The 27,740-nt window shown below is 37.4% G+C and overlaps 2 protein-coding genes across 4 annotated transcripts in view; one reads left to right on the top strand and one right to left on the bottom strand.

Moving 5' to 3' along the window:
• Positions 1 to 235: 235 nt before the first annotated feature.
• The window catches only part of Cog1 (conserved oligomeric Golgi complex subunit 1), an 88,933-nt gene continuing 61,428 nt past the window's right edge, over positions 236 to 27,740 (bottom strand). Inside the window, exons 1-10 of one of the 3 annotated variants that reach the window (XM_087414859.1) lie at positions 4,298 to 4,683; positions 3,947 to 4,114; positions 3,587 to 3,869; positions 3,314 to 3,515; positions 2,821 to 3,237; positions 1,837 to 2,743; positions 1,474 to 1,753; positions 1,204 to 1,407; positions 941 to 986; positions 236 to 521 (exon numbers count right to left, since the gene is read on the bottom strand). In XM_087414859.1, coding sequence (XP_087270985.1) covers positions 487 to 521; positions 941 to 986; positions 1,204 to 1,407; positions 1,474 to 1,753; positions 1,837 to 2,743; positions 2,821 to 3,237; positions 3,314 to 3,515; positions 3,587 to 3,869; positions 3,947 to 4,114; positions 4,298 to 4,434 — 2,679 coding nt within the window. In that variant the 5' untranslated portion in view covers positions 4,435 to 4,683 and the 3' untranslated portion in view covers positions 236 to 486. Of the gene's footprint in view, positions 522 to 940; positions 987 to 1,203; positions 1,408 to 1,473; positions 1,754 to 1,836; positions 2,744 to 2,820; positions 3,238 to 3,313; positions 3,516 to 3,586; positions 3,870 to 3,946; positions 4,115 to 4,297; positions 4,684 to 27,740 lie in introns of those variants that run through there. The other 2 variants (XM_011052490.2, XM_011052491.2) reach the window with 2 other exon arrangements.
• Positions 4,711 to 27,740, top strand: part of LOC105143914 (uncharacterized) — a 43,881-nt gene continuing 20,851 nt past the window's right edge. The window contains exons 1-16 of the mRNA XM_011052488.2: positions 4,711 to 5,339; positions 6,099 to 6,225; positions 6,351 to 6,480; positions 6,557 to 6,721; positions 6,828 to 7,029; positions 7,109 to 7,233; positions 18,175 to 18,450; positions 19,784 to 20,050; positions 21,460 to 21,764; positions 21,921 to 22,458; positions 22,697 to 23,097; positions 23,236 to 23,365; positions 23,515 to 23,976; positions 24,062 to 24,232; positions 24,974 to 25,108; positions 25,931 to 26,036. Coding sequence (XP_011050790.1) covers positions 5,321 to 5,339; positions 6,099 to 6,225; positions 6,351 to 6,480; positions 6,557 to 6,721; positions 6,828 to 7,029; positions 7,109 to 7,233; positions 18,175 to 18,450; positions 19,784 to 20,050; positions 21,460 to 21,764; positions 21,921 to 22,458; positions 22,697 to 23,097; positions 23,236 to 23,365; positions 23,515 to 23,976; positions 24,062 to 24,232; positions 24,974 to 25,108; positions 25,931 to 26,036 — 3,559 coding nt within the window. The 5' untranslated portion in view covers positions 4,711 to 5,320. The remainder of the gene's footprint in view (positions 5,340 to 6,098; positions 6,226 to 6,350; positions 6,481 to 6,556; positions 6,722 to 6,827; positions 7,030 to 7,108; positions 7,234 to 18,174; positions 18,451 to 19,783; positions 20,051 to 21,459; positions 21,765 to 21,920; positions 22,459 to 22,696; positions 23,098 to 23,235; positions 23,366 to 23,514; positions 23,977 to 24,061; positions 24,233 to 24,973; positions 25,109 to 25,930; positions 26,037 to 27,740) is intronic.

Below are 27,740 nucleotides of genomic sequence, written 5' to 3'. Positions count from 1 at the left end.
TCGTGTTGTGATCGCGGATGACGCTACTGCACGGGAGAATGCAAATGAAAAGTAATCTTCGAACGGGAAGAATGAAATCCGTGACTTTGAATTATTTGACAATGAATTAATGACAATGAGCTTGACTAGCCGGAAGACCGGGATTCGATTTTTAATTCAATTATTTGATGAAAATATGTTCATAGATCGTAAGATTGAAATATTGCAACTTTTGGTTTAAAATAAATCAATCGCATTTTCATCAAAAAATCATTCTATTAAATTATATAGTACATATTTAAAGATTAATTTATTTAATTAGTATAAAACAGATAAGAGATGGTAAAAAGATATTGTTTACTAACAATTATTTACAATGTGATATATGACACAATATTTACAATATCTTCCTAAAATAGAAAAAATAGTTAATTGCTACTGCCAAACCAATCTGATCCCATAGCACCGAAAAACGCGGCTGCTCCGGATTTTATTGCACTGGTAGGCTCATTTTTCGCGTGCTCTTTCGTTATTTTCTTGCGCTGTAAATAAATGCATATTTTAATATGAAAGATAATTATTTTTAGTACATATTCTAAAAAATTGTGTTAGTATCACACGTGATCTCGCAAAAGTAGAAGAATTATATCTTATAATATAATTAAACTAAAAAAAAATAATTAAATTAAAAACACTTATTAAATTACGTTAAAAATCTAGCTGTAATTGTTATTCTAATTGCATTTATATTATATCTAATTATGATTATATTTCTCTTAACAAATTTTATGTAATGTAACATGATCGATTTAAATCCATTAAAGTTTTTTTTTTAATCCTTTCATTCCTTTTAAAATAAAAATAACGAGCAACGTAATTAGCAATGTAAAAAATTAATTATATAATTTATTAGTTGCGTTAATGCAAAATCACGTCATGCAAGATCGCTTTACCGGCTTACCAAATGTATACATCGTGATATTTTTATCTTTTTCAAAGGGCAAAATCTATGAATAGGTATATATATTTATTAAGAAAAAAATTAACAAATGTGCTATTTTAACTTGAGTGCTTTCCATTTGATGACACAAGTTGACACAAATCGACACAAGCGTCATTCTATCTTTCTTGAAAGATTGACAAAAAATAGAACGAACACTTTGTCAACTTGTGTAATCAAATGGAAAGCACCCAATTTTAATTATAAAAGTATTCGATACATACTTGCGTTTTATCGGGTACTGGCATTGACAAAATTGGCAAATTTCTTGTTGGAGCGGTTACGGTTAAAGGCGGGAACCATGGTGCTCCTGTACAAACTGCAAGTACTGCAGGCGGTTCGGTCCTCTCATTGCTCATGTGTTCATTACGTGCACCCAATATCGAATGTAATTGTTCCAAATGACTGACCAAGTTTCCAAATATCAACTAAAAAATTAGATGTTATAAACGTCATCGCTATTATAAATTTCCTAGCATTAATATAGTACTAACCAAAGATCTTTGAACAGATTTTTTAACGTTAGTGTGGATAAACGGATTAAAAACATCATAATCAAATGGGTCTATTTTCGCAAGCACTGCATCACATGTTTTTGTTGATAATTCATTAAGAATTTTGTTTTCATGGGGCACCATGAGCAATGTACAATATCTTATATCATACAATACTTGAAACGCTTGCTTTTGTCTAAGGTCTATATTTTTAGATGCATTGAGATAATAATTGAATAATTCTGTAATAATACTTTCGATAATTTGCTGTAGTACTCTCCTAAAATTGAAAAAAAAAAAACAGAATGTATCATGATAAATAAACTATCTCAATTTACCGATGATGTTACATTATTTACTTACTTTGGAAGCGTGTGAGGTATAATCTTATTTAAATCTTTGCAAATGGCGGTCAAGAATTTTTGCAATGGTATCGATGGTTGATAAGGTATTAAAATTTCAGACTTTATTCGTTTTCCCTCTCCGGATTCTTCCTCGATGGTAACTTTCTCCCATTCCGAAACGATCCAGTGAACACGCAGCCCATCAATTGGCTCTTTTAATATATATTTCTTCATATGTTCAGATATTTTAACTTTATATATGTTAGCCCAAATGAACCACATGCAAGTACTTTCTTCCTTTAAATTGTCACAAACAGCTTGCCACTTGACATTTGTAATGGTAAGTCCGGATACTTTCGACGATGTGAAACACTTATTTAAATTCGAACACAGAGTAGTTAACGCAAAGAGAAATCTTGCTAAAACTATAGCGTTTATATCACTTTGACCATGTTTGGGTTTATCATTAACGCATGTGTTCTTTATAAACTGTACAAGATCTTCGATTTTTTCTGTGCTGATTACTTGCAAATGTTCTTGAACTTCATTACGATCGGAGAATGAATTCGCTATTAGAGATATGTTCACCGAAAGTAAACTATCTTTTATTGTTATTACTCGTTCAGTCTCGTATAAATAATGTTCAAGATCGGATAATAGTGCATATAGATTTTCATCAAATTTTTCGCATAATTTTATCACATTTGGGGAATATCCTTTAGCCTTCATTAATAAGGACCTTTTGTTATCTAAACCACCATTCTTTGTAAGCTTCTGCGGAATGTCGGTAGGGGAATCTTTCCACACAAACCATCGTAAATCGTGTTCCGGAAATTCAAATTTATCATGCGCTATCTTATCGAGTAATTCTGTTATATCGGATTTTAAATCGGCCAGCGCATCCGTCCATTTATTCGTTATAATACCTATTAACAGATCATTATTAATTATTAAAGTAAGTGAGGAATCTTTACCTTTGTATATAGATATAATTATTACACACATTTTGCTCGTCTAGTTATAATAGGTTGGAAGAATTCTATCCAGAAACTTATTCTCGGTAATGAAAGCTCCTCCCATATTGAATTCCAATTTTCTGGTAGATTTATACTGATAGCTTCTTCCCGAATATTATATAGGCCTTTAATAGAAACTATTAAATCCAATAATTTAGTGATCTCGAGATTAGAAAAATTATTCACCCACTCCAACCAAGATTTAACACTATTTTGAAGTGCTGATAAAGAAAAAGTTTTTGGTATATCCTGAACAAATGGTTTGTGATGTTTGGTAACGGATGGTAGAAATTCTTGGAGTAAATCTTGATCTAAATCTAGCTGTGACAGTAAAGAATATGCTTCTTGATCTTTTATGTCTGCTACAAACTGTAAGACCAAGCCTCCGGGTGCATTATCTGCATCTATAATCACATGTAAGATACAAAATAAAATTTTCCGTTTACTGCATTCAGATCGTAAGATAAATAAAATACTTACTTATAAAGCATGAATATATTAAATGAACAGTTTGTATAAGTATTTTCATACACGATTTGAGCTTATTTTTAACACTGTCGTGACCTTCTCCTTTAATGACAGATTCAATAGCCATACATCTTGTGGATATTAATTTTTCTAAAAGATCCGCAAATGACGATTCATTTAAAAATACCAGAGATGCCAAGCAGTTTGCAGCGTTCTACATAGGGAATGTATCGTCAGTAAATAATAATTAAATATCACAAAATAAGCAACAATTTGTATACCAACTATGGTTGAAACATCCAACGATTGCAATATTTTGTTGCATTCATTAGATATAATATTCTTAAATTGCATGATAACATCCCATTGCTTTGAAACAATTGGATATCTTCGTGACAACTCGGTGCTGCCGACTTCGAACATTAGACTGTAATTTATATGTTGTGCTATTATATATAATTGCGTAGCAAATAACAAATTCTGATTCTCGATGCTCGCCCAAATGTATTGTGGAATATCCATTAGAATTTTGATTTGGATGATAACGGAATCAAAAATATATCCTCTTCTGAAAAATTACAGCTTAGTTTCAAATATTTATAAACATTGCATTCGAATGATATATGCAATATTTGAAAAAAATACTTGTCCAGCTTATCTTCAATCGGCTCTGTCTTGAAACCGATAAGATATTTTTTTTGCAATTCCCTAAATTTATCCTCTATGTTAATTATTCTCGAGGTAATTTTCTCAGACGTTATCTTCATTTTTCCAATTGTGTCAGCAGCTAATATTAAATCCCGATATCTTTCCCTGAAAATCATTAATATAAAAACTGATGCTTCTTAAAGATTTGATGTAAGTAATCCCTCGAATAATACATTTAGAATAATACACCTTCTTGTAAATTTAAAGATAAACTTTGATAGTATGTAAAGAGGATAGTATTTTAATAATTAAAAAAAAAACAAGTTAAACTACGTGAACGAGCCTTACCCAACTAACGTCCGTAATTCTAATTTTTTCCTATCACTTTCCAGTTGAATCTTCTTCTGAATCTCTTCGATTTCTTTAATGGTATGCTGCTCAAACAGCTTATTTATATCCAAATCCAAGTAATTCGTCGTTGTCATATTTCTAACGTTTCGTGCACAATCTTTCTGGAATCAAGAACGCTCTAGAACAAATAACAAGATTCCACGTAGCTCGTAAGTCGTAGGTTAGAATAAAATCGCAGATAAGCAAGGTTAGTCCGTTCATCAACTGTTTTATCGTGCATCGATACCGTCGCGCTTCGTTGAAACGTCATCCGGAAAATTTCCGTTAGTCGGCGCCGCACCTGTGTTCGCTCGCTGCACCTGCGGATCTCCTTCTGGGAGTTACGTGCTCCGAAAAATGCTTATCTGGGGAAGGCTCGTCCCTAACATCGAGTACAGCTAACCAAGTCAACGAGGCACCGTCGAGGACGGTGAATTCCGAGTTCTCGTGCTCGGCAGGCGGTGCAACGGAGCATCATCGAGGAACTTTCTGGCCGTAATCCGACGATCGGATCGCGCGCACCGTGGACAAGAAACCACAAGAAACGCCGAAGGGTACAGGGTGCGTTATTGGTATGCGGCGGCTCTTTGTCGCCGTGGGAACTCCGACGGATCTGTCTCCGTTGTCTCGCGTCGTGTCGCGTGTTCTGGACGTCTCGAGGAAGGTTATGTCGTCGGCGTAGCGTCGCACGATCCTACACCCGGCTGCTGCCCGGGGGGCGCCTTTCGCTCCGGTCGGGAAACGCGAGCGGTGATTGCGAGCGATGAAATTTTTCATCGCCCGGTGACATTCCCCTCCCCCGCGTGGCGACAGCACAGGTGTGTCCTCGGTCTACGGATGTGTGTGCAGACGCCCCACTATCTATCCCGCGCCAGCCACCGACGTCGAGCAGCTCTCCGGTTTCCCAGCGGTTTCCCAGCGTCGGCGAGACGGTAGCGGTGATGCGAGCTACCGGGCCAAAAACGACCTAATCGGGACCTGATGACTGTCGACAACACGGGTGAGCATGATACCTCCTGATACCTCCTTGATTCGCACCGCGCCTTCGTACCGTCTTATCTCGACCGACGGACAAATGGCAAAGTTGAGTCGCGCGCTCCGCAAGGCGCAACTTTCTTCTCTCCCTTTTTTTCTTTTTCTGGAATTAGCACATTCGTGCAAAGACTCGCGCCGTGTTGCTATTTTAGCGCTCGCTGCGAAGAATCAACGTTCGCCGAGAACGGAAACTCGTTTCGAGTTGAATTATATTCAAACGAATTACCTTGGAGTTTAATGTTTCTCCTTCTCTGGGTAATGTCCTAAAAAAGAGTTGCGAAGGTGTTACGCAGTAAATTATTTCATGACAAAATGTGTATTTTTTGGTTACAATATATTAATATGGTTAATCAAGTTGTCGAATAAAAAGTCCGTTCTTTTCGAAGAATGTCCTGGACTACACTGGTGAAATAAGTTAGAGTGAAAACAAATATAGAGTGCTTTCCATTTAGTGACATAAATCAACACAAAATCGTTCTATCTTTCTTGACATTCGATGAGTAACAAAAATGGAACGACATTTGTGTCGACTTGTCATCAAATGGAAAGTACTCATAATTTGCTTCACTTCAACTTATTGTATCAATATACACCAGTTCAAAACATTAAACATTTAAAAAAGACTAGATCGTATTACTGTATAAAAAGGATTACAATTTCTATAATTTTATTCTCCAAGTCGGAAAGAGATAATCTTGTTATGTTTAATATATTTTGAATGCAGATTACCACAAGGCAAAAAGGATGAGTACCTCACTAACGTCACTTCAGCCAAATAGTCAAAGCTTAGAAAGGCAGAAACATGTTAGAATCACGACGGAAAGACTGTATAACAGTCTTACCAAGAAAAGGTTTGCTTCTATTAATTATTTATAGTCACTAGTATTAGTCATACAATAGATCTCTCATTAATCATGCTTCTTTTATTTGACTTATTGTTAGCTAACATATTTATTCAACTTGTATGCATTTCTAGGAAAGATCCAAAGCAAACAAATGTTCAAAGAATGTGGATAAACTACGAAGACTGCAAAGATGACTTTTGGGCAGCTATAAGATCTAATTATGATTATATTATGGATACTAATTTAATCGATACTTGCAAGGTAGGTTTGAAATGTCTTTTAAGTCTTTTTCATGCACAGAGATGTAAATGTTGTACAATTTTATTTTAAATTTAAGGAAGCAAATGGTGAATTGACATGGGACGAAACAGACGTGTCGACGCAATCATGGAACTTGAAGGAAGTCAGCAATCAATTTTCAGAGCTTTACTCGTGGTTAAGAATTCTTCAAGAATTGGTCTATTCTAAAGAAGAAAATCTTTTAGACAAAAGCCTGCGTGCAGTACGTATCAGTGAATCTATATGATATATTCGAAATATGACAAAAATAAATCTCTAAATATAAAATTAATATGTCTTAAAATAATGTTAAAAATTGAATTAATCAGGCTCATATGGAAGAGCTACGACGCAAGGCGTATAGACGTAAATTATTCAATGAGCAAGCGGAAAAGTTAATTTCTCGCGCCCCTGCTTTAAAAGATGAAGTGGCGTGGCGTGTAGATCACTTGAATGCAAAATGGGAACTAGTTGAGCAAATTATGGCGCCCATAGACCAACCAGTATCTAGTCAACAAGATATATCAGCAGGTAATGGGTTGTTGCCCCTTGAAAAATTGTACCTTTCGTATGGTTTGTTAATGTAAACGTAATCGATCTGTTCCAACAGATTTCGAACGCGAAGTGAAATGTCTAAGAAAATGGTTACGAGAAATGGAGTCACGTCTTCAACCTTTGAGCTTCCACATCAACTGGACTTTGCCAGAACTGGAGGACAAAGCGGTAGAGCACATGGTAAGTGACGTGTTGTTTTCTATTGTTAGATTTACGTAACAATAAAGTAATTATCAGTATTTTCTTATCTTTCTCATTCGTTGGCAAATTTCGCCATGTGGTGTACTTTACAGATGACACCAGATGTTCCTTTGAGTCTCCCTTTTATTTACTTTATTATATTTTACTGTGGGAAAGTATCCACTTGTAGAAAAAAAAACGCATCTATAAAAAACTTAACGTATGCTCCAATATGTTTGGTTTTCCATTAGAATTAAATAATAAACAAAGAAGAAGCCCAATTGATATTCCGAAATTTCCGAAATTTCTTTAAATAGTATTCGTAGATCCAAGATATTTTAAATTAATACATTTTTGCTTAAAATTAATATAATTGAACGATTTTTTTATTTTGTTACGTAATCTTATTTCTCGAATATTGACCTTCAAAATAAACAAATCGGAACGATTGGAAAAAATGTCTTAGCTCATTGGACCCACAAATATGTATTAGGATGAAAGATTTCTTGTAAATTTCTACAGAAGAAGGTGAATGTCTTTAGAGTTAAAGCTCAGATAATTTTATGCATGCGCTTGTTCTTGTCTTCCTGTTTTTTTATAAGTAAATTGGATAGCGTAAAATGCACAAAGCGGAACGGAGTATAAATCTGCGGATAAATTAGCTCCAGCCGAAGCAACCCATTTATTAACCGATTTAATTGTTAATGACGAAACGGGAATGCTAGGGAAGCGGCACGATTCGGCGGAATACGTGCTAAGAATAATGCCGCATTGGTCTAGCACGTGCGTACCGGATTGAATTTTCGTTGGCTAAGAACCGAACGACGCAACAGCTAAGAGGAACGGATGTGATGGTACCCTAGGTAGAGTGGGGAGCAAACAGTCGGCGTGTATACCCCACGTTGTTGTTTTGTTCCGGGCTCCGATCTTTCCCGAAGGCTTACGTTCGGACGCAAACGACGCGCTTCGTTGCTTTGGAGAGACTAGCAGCTGCCTGCCGGCTGCACGAGTCGACAGAGTTCGCCGTTCCACGGTCGCCGCCGGTGGACGGGCACGTTACAACGAACACGTTGATCCAAGGTTCCCTTCCTCCTTGTCCTCTCTTCTTTCTTCCTTTCCCCTCCACATTCATCGCCCTGTTCTCATCGCGTTTCTTTCTCTCTCCCTCTCCCTCTCTCTCTCTCTCTCTTCCTCACCATCTCTTTCCGTTTGTCTAGTTCTCATCCCTCTTTTTTCTGGAGCATCGCTATATTTAAACGCAAATGGTGCGCGTCTCTTGTGTTTGATTTGTGATCGCGGCACATCACGTAGCTTTGTGCAACGCGTGGGTCAGCTTTTGATACCACCGGCATCTTATACCGGCATCAGTATTCTTTCCGTTTATCGTAAAGCGGGGCTTCTTTCTGGAAGAATCCATGGTCACTCACGTAATCTCCAGCATCGTGGGTATATCGTGGGTCAGCCAGACGAGTCTCTTCTTCCTACGGGTCTAACCGGCCGCCGTACGGGCTCTCTTCCCCTTCTTCCTTCGCCTCCTACTCGTTTTTCCATCCGTCCGTCCATCCTATCTAACCGAGACCCGAGACATACCACGGCAAGCACACACACTCGCAGCTCAAACTTCTTCGCGCGGTCCATTCGACGTGGTTTCTCCGTCGCCGTCGATTGCCGCGAACGAACCCTGGCCCTGGCCTGACCCCGCTCGGCGCGGCGTGGTAAAGGAGTCATTCATGCATCGTAACGAGCACGAGTGCAAGGAAACCGGCGCGAGGAGGAAGCGGGGAACCGGAGGTCTGAGGCGTTTGAAAAAAACCAAACCGTCGTCTCGTCGTCTCGTCGTCTCGTCGTCAGTCTGTACCGGCTGTGAAGAAAAAAAGAAAGAAGATGCGCTTCGTTACCGAAGCTTGTGAGTGGTTGTAGTGCTACAGCATGGATGCTCGGTCTCGATGCTTCTCGATTCTTCGTAGTTCCTCTTCTTGTGGATACGCGTGCTCTCGCACACATCCTCGCTTTCGCGCTGACGTAGATACAATGGTGCGCCGCTCTTCCTACTCGGCATAGTGGATATGCATTTTGGTAAGCCACCTGATGGAAAATTTATCCTTTTCTTTATCTAATTGCGTGAGGGAGCTCGATCGAACAGATCGTGATTGCCTCACCGCGGTTGATTAAACAACAGTATTGTTTCTCGAAGCACGTGGTTGTAAAAAGTGTACGGTAAAGATAATGGAATTTAGAACGTGAAAGTCGGTGTTCCAAGTGTTCCGAACCGTAGAGAGAGAGAGACTCTTTATTTTTCTGCTAAACTCGTTGCATCTATCTCAGTATTTTGTACCGCGTTGTTATTAGCTGAAACTTAATTCTGCTCTGCTTCTCTCTTCAGAGTTTTCAATTCGAGATAACACCTTGAGCTAATTCCGTCCACATCCGCAGTTCTCTCGCAGTACAGCACGACTGAGATTCATTGTGATATTTGTCCCGTTATTGTTACATCGAAAAACACAATGAAACAATGAAGCAATTACAGCAAAGACTATCCGGTCTAATCTGAGTAATGCATTTATGATCGTACTTGCCTTTCGAACGAGAAACCGTCATTACATATCGGATTTTCCTTTCATAGTAAAAGACGAAAGGAAAATCGTCGTGTAAAAAGTTGCATTACTCACCTTGATAGTTTATTTATGATATTATGTCAATTCAAGATAAAGCCAAGCAAACAAATAATAATAATAATAGCTGTTATCGTCAAGATTATGATCATGAAAACCGGAAAGCCGCGCATGTTTTTCGATCAATCATATACTTATCATATATTAATTATATACTTCGGACACACGCCGATCCCTGTTCGCGCTCCGATTTATTACACCTGAGCTCCGGTTCACATATTATCTTCCGCCGCGTTTGGTCATCGACACTCCGTATCGCGATGCGTGGATGCTCCGTTGAACGACATTCGTGGATGTTGAAGTCGGTCGTTCGAGGTCAAGCGAGTTCACGTGGAATTGTCCGTATAAAGAGAAAGTAGATCTTTCTGGAATTTTATGGAGCCAGCCGTTACGGAGTATCCGGTAATCGCGCTAATTACCGGATCGCTAGTCATTGAATTAAATTTAAATTTAATTATTCATTACAGCGGAAAGGGAAGGTATTGTGTCTTCCCATCCTTTCGACTTTCTATCGATACCCACAATACACTTACGTCACATTATCGTCAAGCAACTCGTTTACCAGTTATTTACCAGTTACATATCGCTTAAAAGAGAAAGTCGAAGGAACATCAGTTCGGCCTGACATTAACATCTACCTGGCTGTAGGCCATTAAAGGTTAATTAATATTTGGAATGAATTTCGTTTCGCCAACGTAATATGTGGACATATGTCTGAACTCGGAGAAAATCTGTGAAACCGGACAGTAGCCGTTTGGCTTTTCAACTAGTTGAGAGTATTTTTAGAAGCGCACGATCATCGAGCGATCATCGCACACACTCCATCCTTATGCGATATCAGGGCGATTGCTCTTCTTCCGAAAGAAAAACTAACTCCCACGTTAGAAACGCAAGATAGATCTGCGCGAGCGGCTGTAAGCCGATTTTAAATAGATCGAGTTGATGGCGAGACAAGTTCAAGTCGGGTGAGAATTATTCTCGTTTTTTTATCTCGCGTAATATCGTGGCACGTTAATTTGCAAATCAGATTCTCGATTGATCGACAACGTCCGCATGCAAAATACAATATGCATAAATAAAAACCGGAAGTATCTTTCGCTGCCTGATATTTACATTTAATTTGACTTTACAAATCGATTTCCCGCGCATCGAACAATCGTGAATTGTAAATATTGACGCGATATTTATCTCGCGAATTTTTTAATTTATCGGGAACGATCATCATCTCGAATAATATTTTTACGATACATGATTATTTTTGGCAACATTTTTGACGATGTCTCATATTGTTCATTTTATACGAATTTGTGAATTTGTAGATACATTATTGATAATGGATGATAAAAATTGCATTGAGTGAGATAAGATTACAAAGTATTCGTAGATAAAAAATAATACCGACTTAATTCAAAGTTCAAACGGTTACGAGTTCGCGATAACGATATGCTTTACGATATGTCTCATCAACGATATAAATTTGGTCTCTAACTCTCTCGAGTAGTATACCGTTAGAATCGTTGTAAAATTTACGAGATACTCGCGAAACCGCAAATCCGACCATTTGACAAAACCAAAGTTGTTCTACCGTGGAATACAGTAAAATGTCCAATAAGAGTTCGGCGCGACGACGAGAAATGAGGTGAGGACGGCCTGGGTAACTCGGTTAACAGCTGCGAGCTGGAAGGTCCCAGATGTGATCTTATTCGCGATCTTACTTGCGGATACAATTTGAGTACATTGCATTAAGAGGATTCAGTCTTCGAACCACTTTGAATTTAAAATACGACCAGATTACTAAGTATCACCAAAAGGTGAAACGTACGAATGATTTCTGTATCTTCTTTTATAGAGACTATAATCACTCCTCGAGTATGCATCGCTCACGCGATGCATGATCGCGAGGATACGCGATGGAAACTCGCGGTGCTGTCGTGCTTGCGTCACCATCAACGAGCGGTGTACTATAAGTGAAAGGGAATAGAAAATTTTTGCCAGCTAACACTTTTTTTATGCCTGCTCTACGAATGCAAGATTTACGATTACGCGGTGCATAACGCGAAATCAGTATGTGCGTATAGTAATCCGTTTGATTGTTGCCCCCGAACGAGATTGCTTTATCGTTGCATTGCTTACGGTGCAAATTATTATAAGCAATATTCTCTTTCCTTCCCGCATAATTTGCATTTCGTTCCACGTATGAGTGGATGTGTTTTGTCGGAGAATTAATTATCAAGCTGTTTAACGTTAAAAACTTGAAGAGAGAACATTCGGAAGGAATTTTAAATAAATTCTACTCGAAAGATTGATATGAACGATACAGAGTTTGATATTCGAAAGTCACAGGAAGCCTTGTAATGCATTTCAGATATTAAAAAGCTCGATGTCTGCATAAAAAGGAAGCCTTACGGCGATGGTTGTTCTCTTCTACTGAAGAGAATTGCAAATGACGTATTACAGGATGTTTCACAAAGTACTAAAGAGAATTCACGAATTGTGACGAATGGAAGCTGTGCTCGCGAATTTTATAGCAGCATGAAACAACTTGGATTTAAATTAGACCGTTCAAATGGAAGCCCCGCCGGACGAACTGTCTTTCAAACGCACACTATCGTAGCGCATACAATCGAAAAGTTAATATTACCATGTTACCGGAAAGTTGATGAGTTTTTTTTCATTATAGCTTGTCATATTATAGAGTCATTTGCCTTTGCATGTATGCGTGCGCTGACTCACTCGCCTGGCGTCACCCGTTAACTAGGAACATTGATGTGACCACCATTTCTGACTTGGATGGAACGCTTGTAGCGTATCCTTTAAGCTACAGAGACTCTTAAGCCGGTATTCATAGTCAGTTCTTATATTCAAGACAGATTAAATTCTGTCTGGAGATGTCACGAACTAATCAGAAGGCCACATTAGCGTCTTGAAATAAGAACCGACTATGAATACCAGCTATGAATACCCTTAGACTTACAACAAGTATCTTAGTATTAAAAACAGTTATAAATTATATTTTTGTACATAAAAATTAAATCATAACATCGTAGCAAATCGATTCGTTTCAAATATATTGTACTTACCGGAATAATAGAAGGAGTTTTTTGTTTTCTAAAGAACAGTTTTCTAAAAACGAAAGAGTATAAAGGAAAAATGTAACGAAATAAATTGTACAAAAATGTAAGGAAGAAATGTGCGTGCGCAGGAAGAACGTGAATAAATAAAATTAAGAGAGAAAAAGGTGTAGCTACGTAAGAAGAGGCATTGAGAATATAAAAGAAAGAAGAAATAGCCAAGTATAATAAAAATATGTAGAAGGAAATTACATAAAAGAGGACGAGAAACCGTAAGATTTTGCCAAGATAAAATAATAATGATGCACAAATGATACGAATGCGAATGATACGAATTCATGATAACTTTTCTACGTGCCCGTTGTAAAATGTGCCATGTGGGAGGCTTACCGCTAGATTACTCGTGAAACTACGACCGTAGTGGCTATTACACGGTTACCCTCGGTATCTTGAATTCTTAGATAGCGTCGGCACGTCCTGCTGGTTACGGAAGTAAAAATCGCTTAGTGAACGCACTAAGTGCCGGTGGTCTTAGCCTTACAGTCGGTTACCACGTTTTGCCTGCGATTTAACCTTCCACATTTACTAGTACAACCTCAAATAATACACCACGGCGTGCCGTGACATCGTTTTTCAGGAATAAACGCAAGACTACACGGAGGTGAAGAAATTAGTACCGGTGGAGTGTACACTTTCTCTTTCCCACACAAAGTAGAAACTTGATCCTGCCTCATGAATCGATGGAGATTGGAAGAGTCCTTTTCTTTAACAGGACATTAACTGATTTAATGATCAACATTGACTCGCGTTTGGACGGAGATACATCGCACGGATAAGGCAACACTGAAAAATAATCGTTTTCTGATGCAACGAAAATTTATGTGATATTAACAAAAAGGAAAATTTCATAAAAGTTGTACATAAAAAAATGTTACATGGCAAAACATAACGACAGTAATGACAAATTAACTTTCTCCAGGCAGTGGCAGTAGACAGTCTTACTCATCGTACAGAGCGTGTCGATAAATCATGATTAGATTGTATGCCGAAAGAGATTTCTCGATAGAGCCTTTCAACCTGGATTGAAAGAAGCGGCGTGGTAATAACAACGCTCTTCTGCGACTTGGTCGGAAAATATATGGGGCGTTCTCGAGAAGAAAAGAATTTGATCTTCTATGTAACTAATGTATGTAAACTGAAATGATAAATAAGAATTATGGTAGGTACGTACTACTTTTTAAAATAAAAAGCTTCCTTGAGCACATATAATTATTTTAATTATAAACACGCGCGGATATTATTTATTTACTTCTAAAAAAACTTCAATAACTGTTCTCAGAACAAAATAAATTACCAGGTATTTCGTTACCAAAGAATATGTTGAATCGTACCGAAATTTATTACAAAAAGTTTTACCCATAAATCTTTACAAAAATTACACGTTTTCGTATGATTTTTGCAATTTGCGTTTTACGAACGAATAACGCGCGCATCGAAAAATTGCGATCTCCATTTATCTGGAACACCTTGTAGAAAACGTACTGTGGGATTATCTATTCTTCGAAACAATTTAAGCGAACCAGCAGCCAGCGTTGGTCTTCGAATTGCTCGAAGGTACAGCCGCGCCCAAAGAGTTATCGGAGCTCGTTCGTCTCAGATTAATCTCCATTCTATGGTGATATCGTCCCGATTTTTCGCTAGTCACGGTATACCTCGTGATCTCTACAGTATTTTCCATCGATCGAAACCGATACACTTAGAATGCGAACGGTGATATACGAACAGTCATGCTCTAAAAACTAAAACGTGTACTTATGCAATGTAAAAGTTCCAACGTTATAAACCAGACCAATATTTTGACAAGCGCACTGATATCGCGTTACATCGCGTGTATTAGATAACAGAACATATTCGGTGTGCTACTATTAATTTAATTCATCGAAGACTCGAGGTATCCGAGATACTGGTTTCAATTAAAAGTCTATGTTACATGACTCGTCTGATTACTGCCTTGATCTTATTCTCCGTTTTATCACGTAGAAAACTAATTTGTCAGGTTTCCGCCTCGGCGGAATCTTACATCTTTACCATTTCGTCATGTCAGAAATTCAATTAGGTTTAATTTCCCGCGGTAATGATCGTTAATTTCGTAATATGAAGTAATATCGAGTTTGTTGAATTATTTAATACATAGATTCGCTCTAAACTTGTCTACTTTTACTATCGCCGCGCGAGTTCTCGCGTGCCGATTCGACGTGCCGTTTCACTCGTCATCGTCGACCAACAAGGACATTATCACCACCGTGCGACAGGCTTATGGATGTGTCTGGTATCGCGTGTCTTTGAAAGCCCGCATCTTGCATGACATTATCGTCATGCGTTACGTTCGCCCGCGCAACCTGTTTCCTGTTACATCGCGTAATATTTTCCACGATGTCATTGTCACGAAGATACCGCAACAAAAAATAACGATATTTAACTTAGCAAGTGAAACTTGAGAGGAAAAGTGATCGGGTCGACCTTCCCATTGAATTTTTAATGCGCGATGAATTTTCTAAGCCGCAAGGTTGTTGCACCAGCGTCAACGTCGCGGCCTTCAACTTGAGATGAGCTGACGACAGTCTGACAAGTAGGATAGAAACCAGTCGAAGAGCTGGAAAGACCGGCCGCTTTTAATTTTCATCGTGGGAAAAAAAGTACTTGTTCAACCATACCATATTTCAATCATAAATATATAATCGTGAGAAAATAATTTTCTCCGTATTACTCTGTTTATACAACTCTGCTTTACAATTTTTCAGGTATATTCTCCATTTTTCAATCTACAGATTTTAATTCCGCGATTTTTTCCTTGATCTCTCAATTTAAAAGCTTATATCCCGAATGGTATAAATCTTTCCTATGAAAAAATTAATGGGCACGGTTAGAGTTCTATGAATACATCTATCCGTTATTTATGCAAATAGAATAGATAAGCAGAATATATTCTATGACTAGTAGCACGTCGCATGTTTCATTCCATGGCGTGAAACTACCGCGGTATCGTTGAATGTCAATAGCAACCAGCAATCGGCATTCGTGGACCGCCACCGATGCAGCATCTCTACGTCTCGCTTAGCAGCTGCGTTTAGCTATGGATTCAACTATAAATTACACCCTACCTTGGATAAGGTCGTGTTTCTCTTCTCAATATACGCGCACGCATGCATGGCACAACTCGCTCTTTACAATTCTTTAATATCTGTCGCTAAACTTTCCCATGAAAGCTAAAGCGCGCCCGCTGTTAAGATCTCTGCGAAACGCGCGCGATAGATTTTACTTCTTTACGATCTCCTTAGCGTACGTTTTGTCACGAGTCACACCATACTTGTTCCTTATCACATTCCATGCATGCAGTCGTATATACATTCCACGCACTCGAGGCGGAATGTCGACGGAAAGTTGTTACCGATCTCCGTCAAGATATCGTTCATATTTCTCTCATTTTCGGTTACTGTGAGATGAAACGTTCGCAATATTGAGTTGATTAAGTGGCAATATCTCTCTTTCTATGATGTATTTACTTCTTCTAATACATAAATTATTATATACATATATGATGTTATTACTTGAAAAACGTGAAATAATTTACACGAAACGCTACGGATGTCTTAATAAAATTTTGTACTCGGGATGTGAGTCTAAATTCAAAATTTAGCCCCTTATATGAATTATTAAATGTTTTACAATCATAATCACGAACAGCTGATTTTTACGCGAAACATCAAACGTTTAAAATGAAAAATTAAATGCATAATTGAATCAACATTGAATCAATCAATTGATATAAAAATACGCAGCGAATTCGGTTACTTGCGCTAGTACAAAAAATTATTTCAAAGTTATTCGATGACAGAAATCTAATAAATATTCGATGTGATTCATATAAGCAATTAAAACACAAATAACTGAAAAGTGTATAAAAAATTATGTATAAAAAATTGCTTTACTTACGTGTGATCAGCAGAATTAAAGCATTAAATTCTTGCGCATGTTTTCTTGCTCTGAATATTTAACTATGTAGTGGAAATTAATTATCTAACTATAAAATTTCTAAATCGTCTAACTTACATTACACGAGATAGCTGTAAAAACATAAGATTAAGAATGATTAGTTCATATTACACTAACCTAGTACACTTTCGTGTCATAGAGTAATCATGATGTCTTGTAAGATATGACGAATAAAAGTTGACGGTGACTCGCAATTTACAATTCGAATGTATTCCATTGTTCCCACGGAGACTGGGATATTCTAATAGCAAAATAGCAAGATTTCTGCGAATAGAGTTGTCCAAGCTGAGCAGCTTGATTTATGCGTGCACGCACTTCGCATCCTGTCGGAGAGATATCCGCGCTTTCATAACGAGGCTGGTTCCTCACCGATCGTTGCGCTGTTCCTTTTGTTCGAATGAGAAATTGACAACGAGATGAGGCGACGTAAAAGGAAGAAGGAGGAAAAAAAAGCGTCGGTCGTACAGCGGGTAGTCGTATGAAGAGTGTTCACTGCGTGAAAGCAAACTGCGATACGGACCTGCTCTCGGAACGACACGTCGTACTGCGAGATAAGTAGAACAATCGCACATAATCATATGCAATCTATCAGAGAAAGTGGGCTAATGTGGACCACGATCAGGAGGTGGAGGATATTCCAAACACCTTTGTCTCCTGAGGAGATTTCGAAGCGCGATCTGGAAGAGTACAAACGCGCGCGCCAGGACACCAAGTGTTAACATGAAGTGGAGAGACAGAAAGAAACGTGAACCTGGACTTATCGGCCGGCTCGACAGCTTGACTCACTTCGCGGAAGTAATAAAGAATTTTAAACGTTTCTTTTATACGTGCGCATTTAACCTTTACGTTCTGGTTGGTTCATGTTTTTGCACGGTACATGTTTCCTAAGCCGCACTTACTTTCCGCTGGCCCTCGCCACATTATTAATCATCAACGGTGTCATCAACGGTTGGATATAACTACTCGTTTCGCGCATCTAGATACTTTATGTTTTCTAATATAGCTGTTGTGGACGTATAATTTAAACGAGATATTATGATTTATTAAAATTTGTAGGCAGTCGATTTCTCTCTGTTAATTTTTCCTTCTTTTTCGTTCAAAGATTATAATGGATGTACGATAAATTACTAAATTTCTGTACGCAGGTACTCCAACGAGATATAGAGGCGCACGGGCGTATCGTCAGTTCGATTGTCAAATTGGGAGACAAAGTTTTCACGCAACAGCAGCAACAGCAGCAGCAGCAGCAGCAGCAGCAGCAGCAGCAGCAAGAACAGGAACAGCAGCAAGAGGAGAAGCAACAATCCTCGCAGCCTTTGCGTATAGTAAGATCATTGGAGCGACGTTGGCATCTTCTGTTTTTACGTGCCTTGGAGTGGCAGTGTCACATTGAGACCCTCGTGTCTCATATAAGAAATAAGGTAACGGTTCTATTATTCGTCTCTTACCTTTCATTCGGAGGAATATCTCTATATCTTACTCGAGATGTAAAGAGTCGGCGCGATTAAACGGCACACTTTACACGTGTGAACGAAGTTTAAATTATCCCAGAGATAATTAACTTTTTATACTTTGTGGTTTTCTTTAATTGAGAGTTGCAAAGTGCAATGTTATAAGCGAGAAAAGCGCGCAAAGGTGATTAAAGTATGTGTAAACAGAATATATATAAAATATGGAACGCTGTGCTCGTTCCGCCGCTTCGTATTAAACTCCGCAGGTATTTCATTCCTCCCGCTGTGCTGATCGTAGTAATTAAACTGAAACTTGTGGGAAAACGCGTCGGGCAATATCGATCGATGAGCGAATGGGCGATGTCAGGAAATAAAGGGTGGAGCCGAGTAATAATCTGCTAGTGGTTGCAATTGACGGAGATGCACACACACAATTGACGACTATTAAGAATAGTATATTGAGTGGTCACGGCTATTTTGTTTTATTTGCGCTCGTAGAGAAAGAAACAAAATCTAAGCAAAACGATATTTCAAATTCTTTTACCACAGACGTAGGCACTCCTCTTTAACGAAATGAGATAACTTTCTTTCCATTAAATTTAATGACCTACGCATCAACAAACCAAGTATAGGAAAAATGAAAATATCAATTTAAGATGAAATTAATTTGATATACGAATTTATAAGAGTTTATTAAATTTATATGAGATAAATAGAAAACTTATCTAACTTATCGTAAAAAAGATATTTGTATATCGTAAAATAAATTCTTTTTACATGTAATATTGAGCGAGCAACATCAACTATTGGAATATTAATTGGCGGATGTCACATACATTTTCTCGTATTCTGTAAACTTGCCTGCCATTGCAACCCTGATCCCTACCCTTGCCCTTTACCAGTTTGAACTTGTAAAATGTTGCCGAGCGGTTTTCTTTTACACGACCCGCCTCAGGTATCCCATCGAAGGTTCGAGATCCGGTCTTTCGACAGAAGAATAACTTAGTAATGCGTGAAGCGTTCGGCCATAATCATAATTCTTTCTTTCTCTCTCTCTCATCAATTCCAACTGCGTCATATGACACAGTCAGTGCTGATAGTAAGCGATAACTTATTAAAACAAGATAAGTGTCGGTCTTCGTTCGCAGAAGCGTACGTTCAACATTTCGGAACACGATAACAAGGTGCAGAGATATCGCGAACAATAAAAACACAAAGTTTCGACGGAGTGGAGTTACGTGTGACTATCGCTACCGTGATTATCGAGTATTGGTAAAAAAAAGATTCGATTTCGTATTTTCAGAACGCCGTGCCTTACGGCTGCAGTAGCGACAGCGACGAGGAACCAGTCACGAAACAGCCCCGGCTCAGCCGCGGACGATCGCGTGGCTCCGAAGCGGAATTGTCAGGGCAGTCCGCTCGCTCGGCGCGCATCGAACGCGCCAAGCGCGCTGCTGGACGCCCAAGATCCGAGTACTGCGATCATCCAGTCTCAAATGAGAGGATCGACCAGTCCGACAGCGACGCCTTTTCTGAGAATCAATCCATCAGCGAAGGATCGTATTTCGAGGTACGTGAATTCATCGAACACAGAGCAACGAGCCTGCGAGTGATTACGTGATTCCTGACTGAGGCCCATTATTTGCGAATTGAAACGATCCCCGTTACCGTCTCCCGTGACTCCGTCGTGACCGCACAGCGAGCAGCGAAGAAGTTGTGTCGTTATGGAAATATTAAGAAATCGTAGGAATGAATCACGCGACTGACAGAAGTTATATTTGTCTCCCACAGTAGAACGTAGAGTAATCTGCGGAAGATAAGAGCGACTCAATCACGCAACGATAGCAGTGTAAAGAAAAAAGTTCAGATATCAATTTATATCTGAAACATACGAATGAGTCTCTTCTTCATGCGATGTTGTTTATAAAATATCACATACAAAATATATACTCTTCTGTATTTTTTATCTTGGATCTTCAGCAATTTTTCAAATAATTGCAAAAAAAAAACACAGGAAATGGTTTACGTAGTTGTTCCAAGAATCGACAGCCGAGCTATTGTTCTCCATTTCTGCTGTCGCGAAACACGACTATTACGAGTCATTGACCCGGTTTTCGAGCGCTGCGCGAGATTCATGCGTAGAAATATTAACTCTACTCTCCGAGGCGAGTACCGTAGGCACTTTTTTCGACGCGGACGAATGGGCGGATCTTACTGTAATTAATTATTGTCGTTGTACGTTACTACGACAGACGGGAATTTTCATTAACGCTTAATGGACTTCGATAAGCACGAGTCCGAGTAAAGTACGTCTCGCAAATTGTTCTTCCTTTATGGAATCTCGCAAGGAGTTAAACTGCAGGAGTTAAACTACATCTTTAGCTTTAATAAGAGATAAGAGAGCGTTGTTACTACCACTTTACGCCGCGTAGATTAGAGAAGAGCCGCGTATCCGAATGTGTTAAGTGGACTAAGCCTGGAAGGCCGCGAAGAAGAACGGCTTCTGTAAAACGAATCGGGTACGCACGTACAGTGAGAAGTCTGTGCACGCCAGACGCCAGGCGATGATCCTGATAAAAAGTAGCGGTCGAATTTGTAGCAAAAACCGTAACATTCGTGTCGGGCAGAGATCTTGCGAACGATCTTTCAAAGTAACTTAGTGAAATCATAGATATCCATGCAAGTTATTCTCTCACTTTAATAATATATCGAGATATCGGTGTAGCGTATTTAGAAGGAGCTTGGACTTGAGCGATACAGAGAGAAAATTCTCCTTGCCGATCTCATTTCAGTGTTTATTTCGCTTCCGAATAAAAACGATATGGAATTAAAAACGAAATCTCAATTAATCTTCTAGAAACCTTGCTCGATAAATAATTAATCGTATATCCATCGCGTATCTTCTCAAGCAAGAATTTACCGATAATGATACGATATTCGCTATCAATAATTAGTACATGCGCTTTCTACGGTATGCAGGATGAATTGTGTCAACTATATGTGATGGACGCAAGGTCTGACGAACCGGAAAAACGAGAGGCCATTTCCATTACGTCTGTCGCGGGCGACCGAGGGGAAGAGGGTGACAACGAGCAACACAACATGCCGCCCACACCGGACACCGTACCGATAACAACGTCGACGGCGGCGATGCAGGAAACGTGCGACGAAATCGACGCGGCAAACACCGTGCAAATCGAAAGTACGGAAAAAACGAATAACGGTCTACGGACGAACGAACTTGTGAAACGTGGAGCAACGGACGAGGCCGCTTCATTCAACACGTAAGTCGCATTTCCTTTCTTTCCTACTATCTCATCTTACTATTTTGTAACGGTAAAACGATCGTCCGAGAGCAGACCATTATCCGGTTATCTCTTCCGGCCGTCGCCGAAATGACAACCACCATGATACCAGATGGATTTTTTGTTTATGTTTAGGTCTGACAGAAAATCAAAGAACTGTGCTACCTTCTATTTCAAGCACCTGGACACCGATTCTGAGGCAGATTGTGGTCAACTAGTCCAGGAATCATCCAACACGGTGGACGATTCCTCCGAGGAGGAGTGGACTTACACTCCTGCCGGTCGAAATGGCTCGCTTGTCGTTTCGGAGCAACGAAGAACGAATGTTGTGGTTCGTCTGGATTTTGGCGAGAGTCCGAAGGTCGATCTCTCGGAAGAAATACATTTTGTGCAGAAAAAAAATGTAGGTAACGGAAAAGAAACGGAAGATGACGCTCGCAAAGTTGAGCAAAAAGATAGCGATGATGAAAAGAAGACTGATAAATCGAGTATTGAAAGATTAATCAAAGAAGTTGAAAACTTGATCGGTGAAGAAAGACACACGGCCTCGCGCACTTTTTCGCAGCTAGAGTTCGAGGAGAAAAACATAACGAACAATCATCGAGCTAAGTACGCGCGCGTGAAGGAATGGTTGAAGTTGAACGCGTCGAGAAGTTACGAGGGCAAATCACAGGTAAATTAGATCGATAGATTTCTAGAAAACCGGAACAAACAAAGTAAATCAAATATCCTTCTTGGATCAAATCAAGTAATGATTAATATTCAAGTATTAGTATTAAAATTGACGTAAATATCTCTTGCGTATAAATTGCTCTATAAAATTACATACTATTTTTTTGCGTAAAGATTATTGCGGATATTATTGCAAGAAAACGTAGAAAACATGACGTATAATAACACGTACATTACAGCCGTTAGATAGCTGCGACGCCAGCGGTGAATACACAACGGAGGAATCCGACGCAGAAAGACAATCGATATCATCGGATGATTTGCAGAGTAGCGTCGCGACCTATCGCCGATTCGAAGGTGCTCTCGCTATATCGCAATCCCCTTCGCAAGAGATACTCGATTACGTTCAGAAAACGCCTGTCAACGAGATATCTCCTGACGAGAATACGCCAAAAGTCATAATGCGATCGAGACAAAAAGCGAAAGGATCTAGGCCATGGAGTGTTTCTTGTATCTCTCAAATTGGAGATAATCATACCTTAGCTCAGAAAGACAATCCTATTTTACCGTTCTTATCTGAGACTGCTCTTCATCAGTTGGTTGCGACTCTACCTACTAAATCCGTATCCTTCGATGCTACGTAAGTATATTGTTTTAATAATTTTTGTATATTTTTTAAATTAAGTTTCGTCCTGTGTTAATTATACTGTGTTAGTTACTAATCTACGTTACGGTGTAGTTAAACGAAATTTATTATCAAGTATCATTTATATTGCAGAGGATCACGGAAATCATTTGATAATTCCGCGTCCACTTTATTAGAAGAGTCTTTTATGTGTTCAGACGATCGCGTAGCTAGAAATATATCGTTTCGCAGAAAGAAAAACAGATTACGTAAGAAGACTTTGGTAAGGAAGGTTTTTCAATATAATAGGTTAACATGTCTGTTAAGTTAATTTGTTTTTGTTAAATGTATTGTTTACTTTATGTTTTAAGTTATTTTGTAGATTAAATTTAAATCGAGGATAGTAAAAATGATTGATTCGAATTTATTTAGGGCCGTAAAAGTGAGTCTAGTTCGGAAAGTGCACATGTCAATCATCATTCGGCGGGAAGTGATGGTAGCTCGAATCAGCAACATTCGTCTCGCAAAATGAATCTAAATCGCACAACGCATTCAGTTTCGAAAGAAAACTGCCATAGTCGTTCTACGACGCTCGTAAAATCCGGGTCTTTCTCAGGCTGTACCGTCCATCAACAATTACATGTAGAAAGGACGCTTGTCAATAATCCTACTCCGCTCAGGCTACTTTGTTGCAAGTCGGTTGCTTCCACGTTGGAAACGGAAGGCGAGGATCGTGATTGTGCTCAAGGACACTTTGCTTACAATAATGATATATTGAGTACTGTGCTGAATAGCAAAGAATTAAGTAATCAGCAGTTGAATATAGACAGTGACGTGGAAATGCACAGTCTCGGTAACAATTCATTATCCGAACAGGCCTGGGATAATTACCAGGTGATACACAATTGCACAATATTTACAATAAAAAAAATAATAAGAAGTATCGTTTCTTTATATTGATAAATTTTTTTATCTACAGGAGAAATATATGAGTGAAGCTTACAGCGAGCCATTAGATGTAGAGACGGCTCGAGAATTGTTGGATTTTGGAGATGATTATCGAAATTTTCTCGATAGTCACTCAGAATGCGCATCCAGTATAAGCGCAATTCCTACTCGTTTGCCATTGCCTAAAACTCGCACGTATCATGTAGGTCCCTTACTATTATATTGTCTCGATCAAGTGTCCATATTCTTCTTATGAAAAAGCACTTTACAAAGAGAAAAGAGAATTATATAATATATCAGTATTTAGTATAATAATTGTAATTGAATTAATCATCTTAACCAAATAATAATTTTTATGTATCCATAACATTGTGCCAATTACAGTGATCAATATATACCCCCAATCATTATATCGATACAATACACTTTAATAAAACATTAAATTATAGCTATAATAAATAAATATTTTAAGCAGTTATATAGGTGTTTTATTTTTCGTAATATGATTATATGTAATATTATAAATTGCATGTAAATTTCGTAATATCTTGTTACAATGTGAGTATCGAAACATAAACTAACTTTGCTATAGAACAAATGTGACACAATTTATGAATTGTAGTTTTTCTCTGTTAAAGCCTATTGATGATTGCATAATTATACATCACTGATAAATCAAATCTTACAATAAAAAAATACAGTAGCAATAATAACTCTATTATTTGTAAATAATGAAATATTTGCCTTTGATAATGCTACAGAAAAGAGAAATCGAAAAATATTTTACAATATAAATGCTATATAATACATAATACTCTATATGATTCTAACGCGTTCATGGACGATGCGTCTGTATGTATCTGTATTGTATCTATATAATGAACTCCAAAAAGGCACCGTACGTTATGTAATCAAACGTTCATGTATTGTGATTATATTCTAGGAAATCGACGATAGTACGGAAGACAGTGATAATGATGAAGAAGATTTACGAAAAATTGTAGAAAATTCACAAGCGCAACTTATACTTGCTGAAAATACTTTCGTAAGATCCAATGGCGCGGTTCCTTCAGAACTCGTACGTATCTTCTTATTAATGCTTGCAATACAGTATCCTGTATCTATAACATTTTGTAGATGCTTTTGGAGTACGGTTTTTACTTTATCTCTTATACGCTTTATCCGTTATTTCGCTTTATCTCGTAAGTAGTGTTTTTATAAAGTTTGCACGTCGTATTCGTAATATATTGTATGAACGCATGAAATATAATTTATTTAATTTTATTTAAGTTTGCGTTAATTATAATATTGTCTCCTCTCCTATTATCAGTAGCATTTACAATATATTGTTGGATAAAGCTATAAATTATATTTTATTTACATTTTAATATATAATTTTAATTATTTTTAAAGACATAACAAATTTTGTGTTCCTATAACGCAAATAAGATTTATGTGTATCATTTTATTAATTTATGTTATAAGGTTAACAGCATTGTGTGTCATCTTTTTATTTATTTTTCCTCTATTATTTAAAGAATGTGGATCGTAATAACTATATTTTTTAAACAGTTTCTTTAAGCTTCAAGACTGTTATTTCAAATTATTAATGTGCATGATTCTTTGTATTTCTTTAGTAATCTTTCTCTTATTATGAAAATTTTATAGCAATTATTATATCACGCATTACATCACGAAATTGTATAGCAAATATTATATCACGTAGTATTCTCGAATAGATTATAATAATTGGTAATCATAGGAAATATTCATCTACTTTTTGTACATTGAATAAGAGAATAGTGTAATAAAACGATTAATTAGATGTATTATTTTATTGTTCATCCGTGTCAATATAGACACATTAGTTAATAGAATTTATCCTTTCTATCTCTAATAGGCCGAAGTGGAGTCTGCATGTAAAGAAAACTTAGGATGTTTGCAAACTGTACTGGAATCACAAAACGGATACTTACGAAATGAAAAGTACTCAAAACAAATTCGTGGTGAGTACAAGCATTCAATCAATTTCAAACTCTTCTTCGTAACCACTATCACTTTGTGTCTTACAATAAGCTTGCTTTCCGGCTTATTTTTTATGATGCGCGGTGAAAACAATATTTTTCAGAAGTAACATTTTCATATTATTGCATGTTAGTATACACGTAGTAAAATTTTTTTTGTAAAAAAGACACGAGATATAAGCACACATTATTTTATCATATCTGCAATTATCTTATTATATATTATCAGTAGAATCGCATTTATTTTGTTGAATTGGTAAATAGATAACAAAAAATGTGAATGTTTATTTCCATCGCACAAACATCTTAAGCTAAGATTCAATTCCTTCAAAATTAGCTGTAATGTCATTGCGAAATCATTGCTCTAGTTTAAACCGGTTTAACATTTATATTATCGTGACCTCCATCGAATAGTAGAACTTGGGAAAAAATTTAAACCCAATTTTAATTCAACTAATATTATTTATTTAATCAATATATAGAAAATTATTTATTTATTTTGTATATATGTACCTTATTATTTATGTTAAATAAAATCTTTATGTTAATCTGCTTATTAACATGTATTACATTGCATCTAATATTTTCTCTTTATTTTAACCTTTTGCGATCTGCACAATTTTTTTTTTTTTTTTTACTCGATAATCCTCACAATTTAATACTTATATAGCCAATTTATTACTAAAAGTAATTAATTACTTATTTGGAGTGAAAGTATTAAAAGTACTAAACAATAGTGCTTTCAATATTTAAAATAAGTAATTAATTAAATACTGTCTTTCAGTATTGATCAGTATTAGATTTCTGTAAGGGAAGTACAATACTTTTATTTATAAACTTTTGTGTTGTACAAAAGTTGCTTTGTATATGTAGGTGAATGTAGGAAGAGAGAAAAGTATTATCAACAATAAAATAGAAAGTAAGGAATTATTCACGGAAATACTTAATAAAAACTACGTGCTAATACTAGTTTTTTCATATACATGCAACATTATTCGTGAAAGTAAGAGATGCAAAATATACATTGTAATTAAAATAGTCGGCATAAATCAATAGTGTGCGCTTTCATAGTGTCTAAATTGACGTTAGTCACGATTTGTTTTCAACAAAGTTCAAATAGGCGCATCCGAGCGTAAGAGAAAGCAGAAAATGGAAACGTCTATGTTCTTAACGACCGCATTGTAAATAGTTTCACAGTATTGTTTATTCGAGGCAACGGTGTCAGCTGTAATGTGACCAATGAGAGCTTCCGAGCTATTTTACGACTTACGTTAGTGTGTGTGTGTGTATATATATATATATATATATATATATATATATTAGGTGTTGGAATTAATTCGTAGCGTTTTACAAGTGATGGGAAGTACTTTCATTAATGTATTTTTTAATGCTCATGTGAAATAAATAACATTCTTTCATTAAAAACGCTACGAATTAATTCCAACACCTAATATATATATACATACATATATATTAAACATACCGTATAAGCGTCAGATCGGATTAACGAAAAGTTTACTCCAATCGTAAATCTAACGAGATCGTTAGATCGCCAATCGCGCGCGTGGGTGCTGAGGTGTGCGTAGGTGGATACGCACGCTGCGTTTGTAACGTGTACCTCGAGTCGCCTCGTTTCGTACCTTGTATGAAACTTAACAATACTCCGTCGAGTCTCGCCTAGAGTCG

This window comes from Acromyrmex echinatior, chromosome 16 (genome assembly GCF_024713525.1).
Source record: "Acromyrmex echinatior isolate Ae372 chromosome 16, ASM2471352v2, whole genome shotgun sequence".
Classification (NCBI taxonomy): Eukaryota; Metazoa; Arthropoda; class Insecta; order Hymenoptera; family Formicidae; genus Acromyrmex; species Acromyrmex echinatior.
The sequence above is the reverse complement of the archived record's forward strand: the minus strand, read 5'-3'. Positions and strand labels throughout refer to the sequence as shown.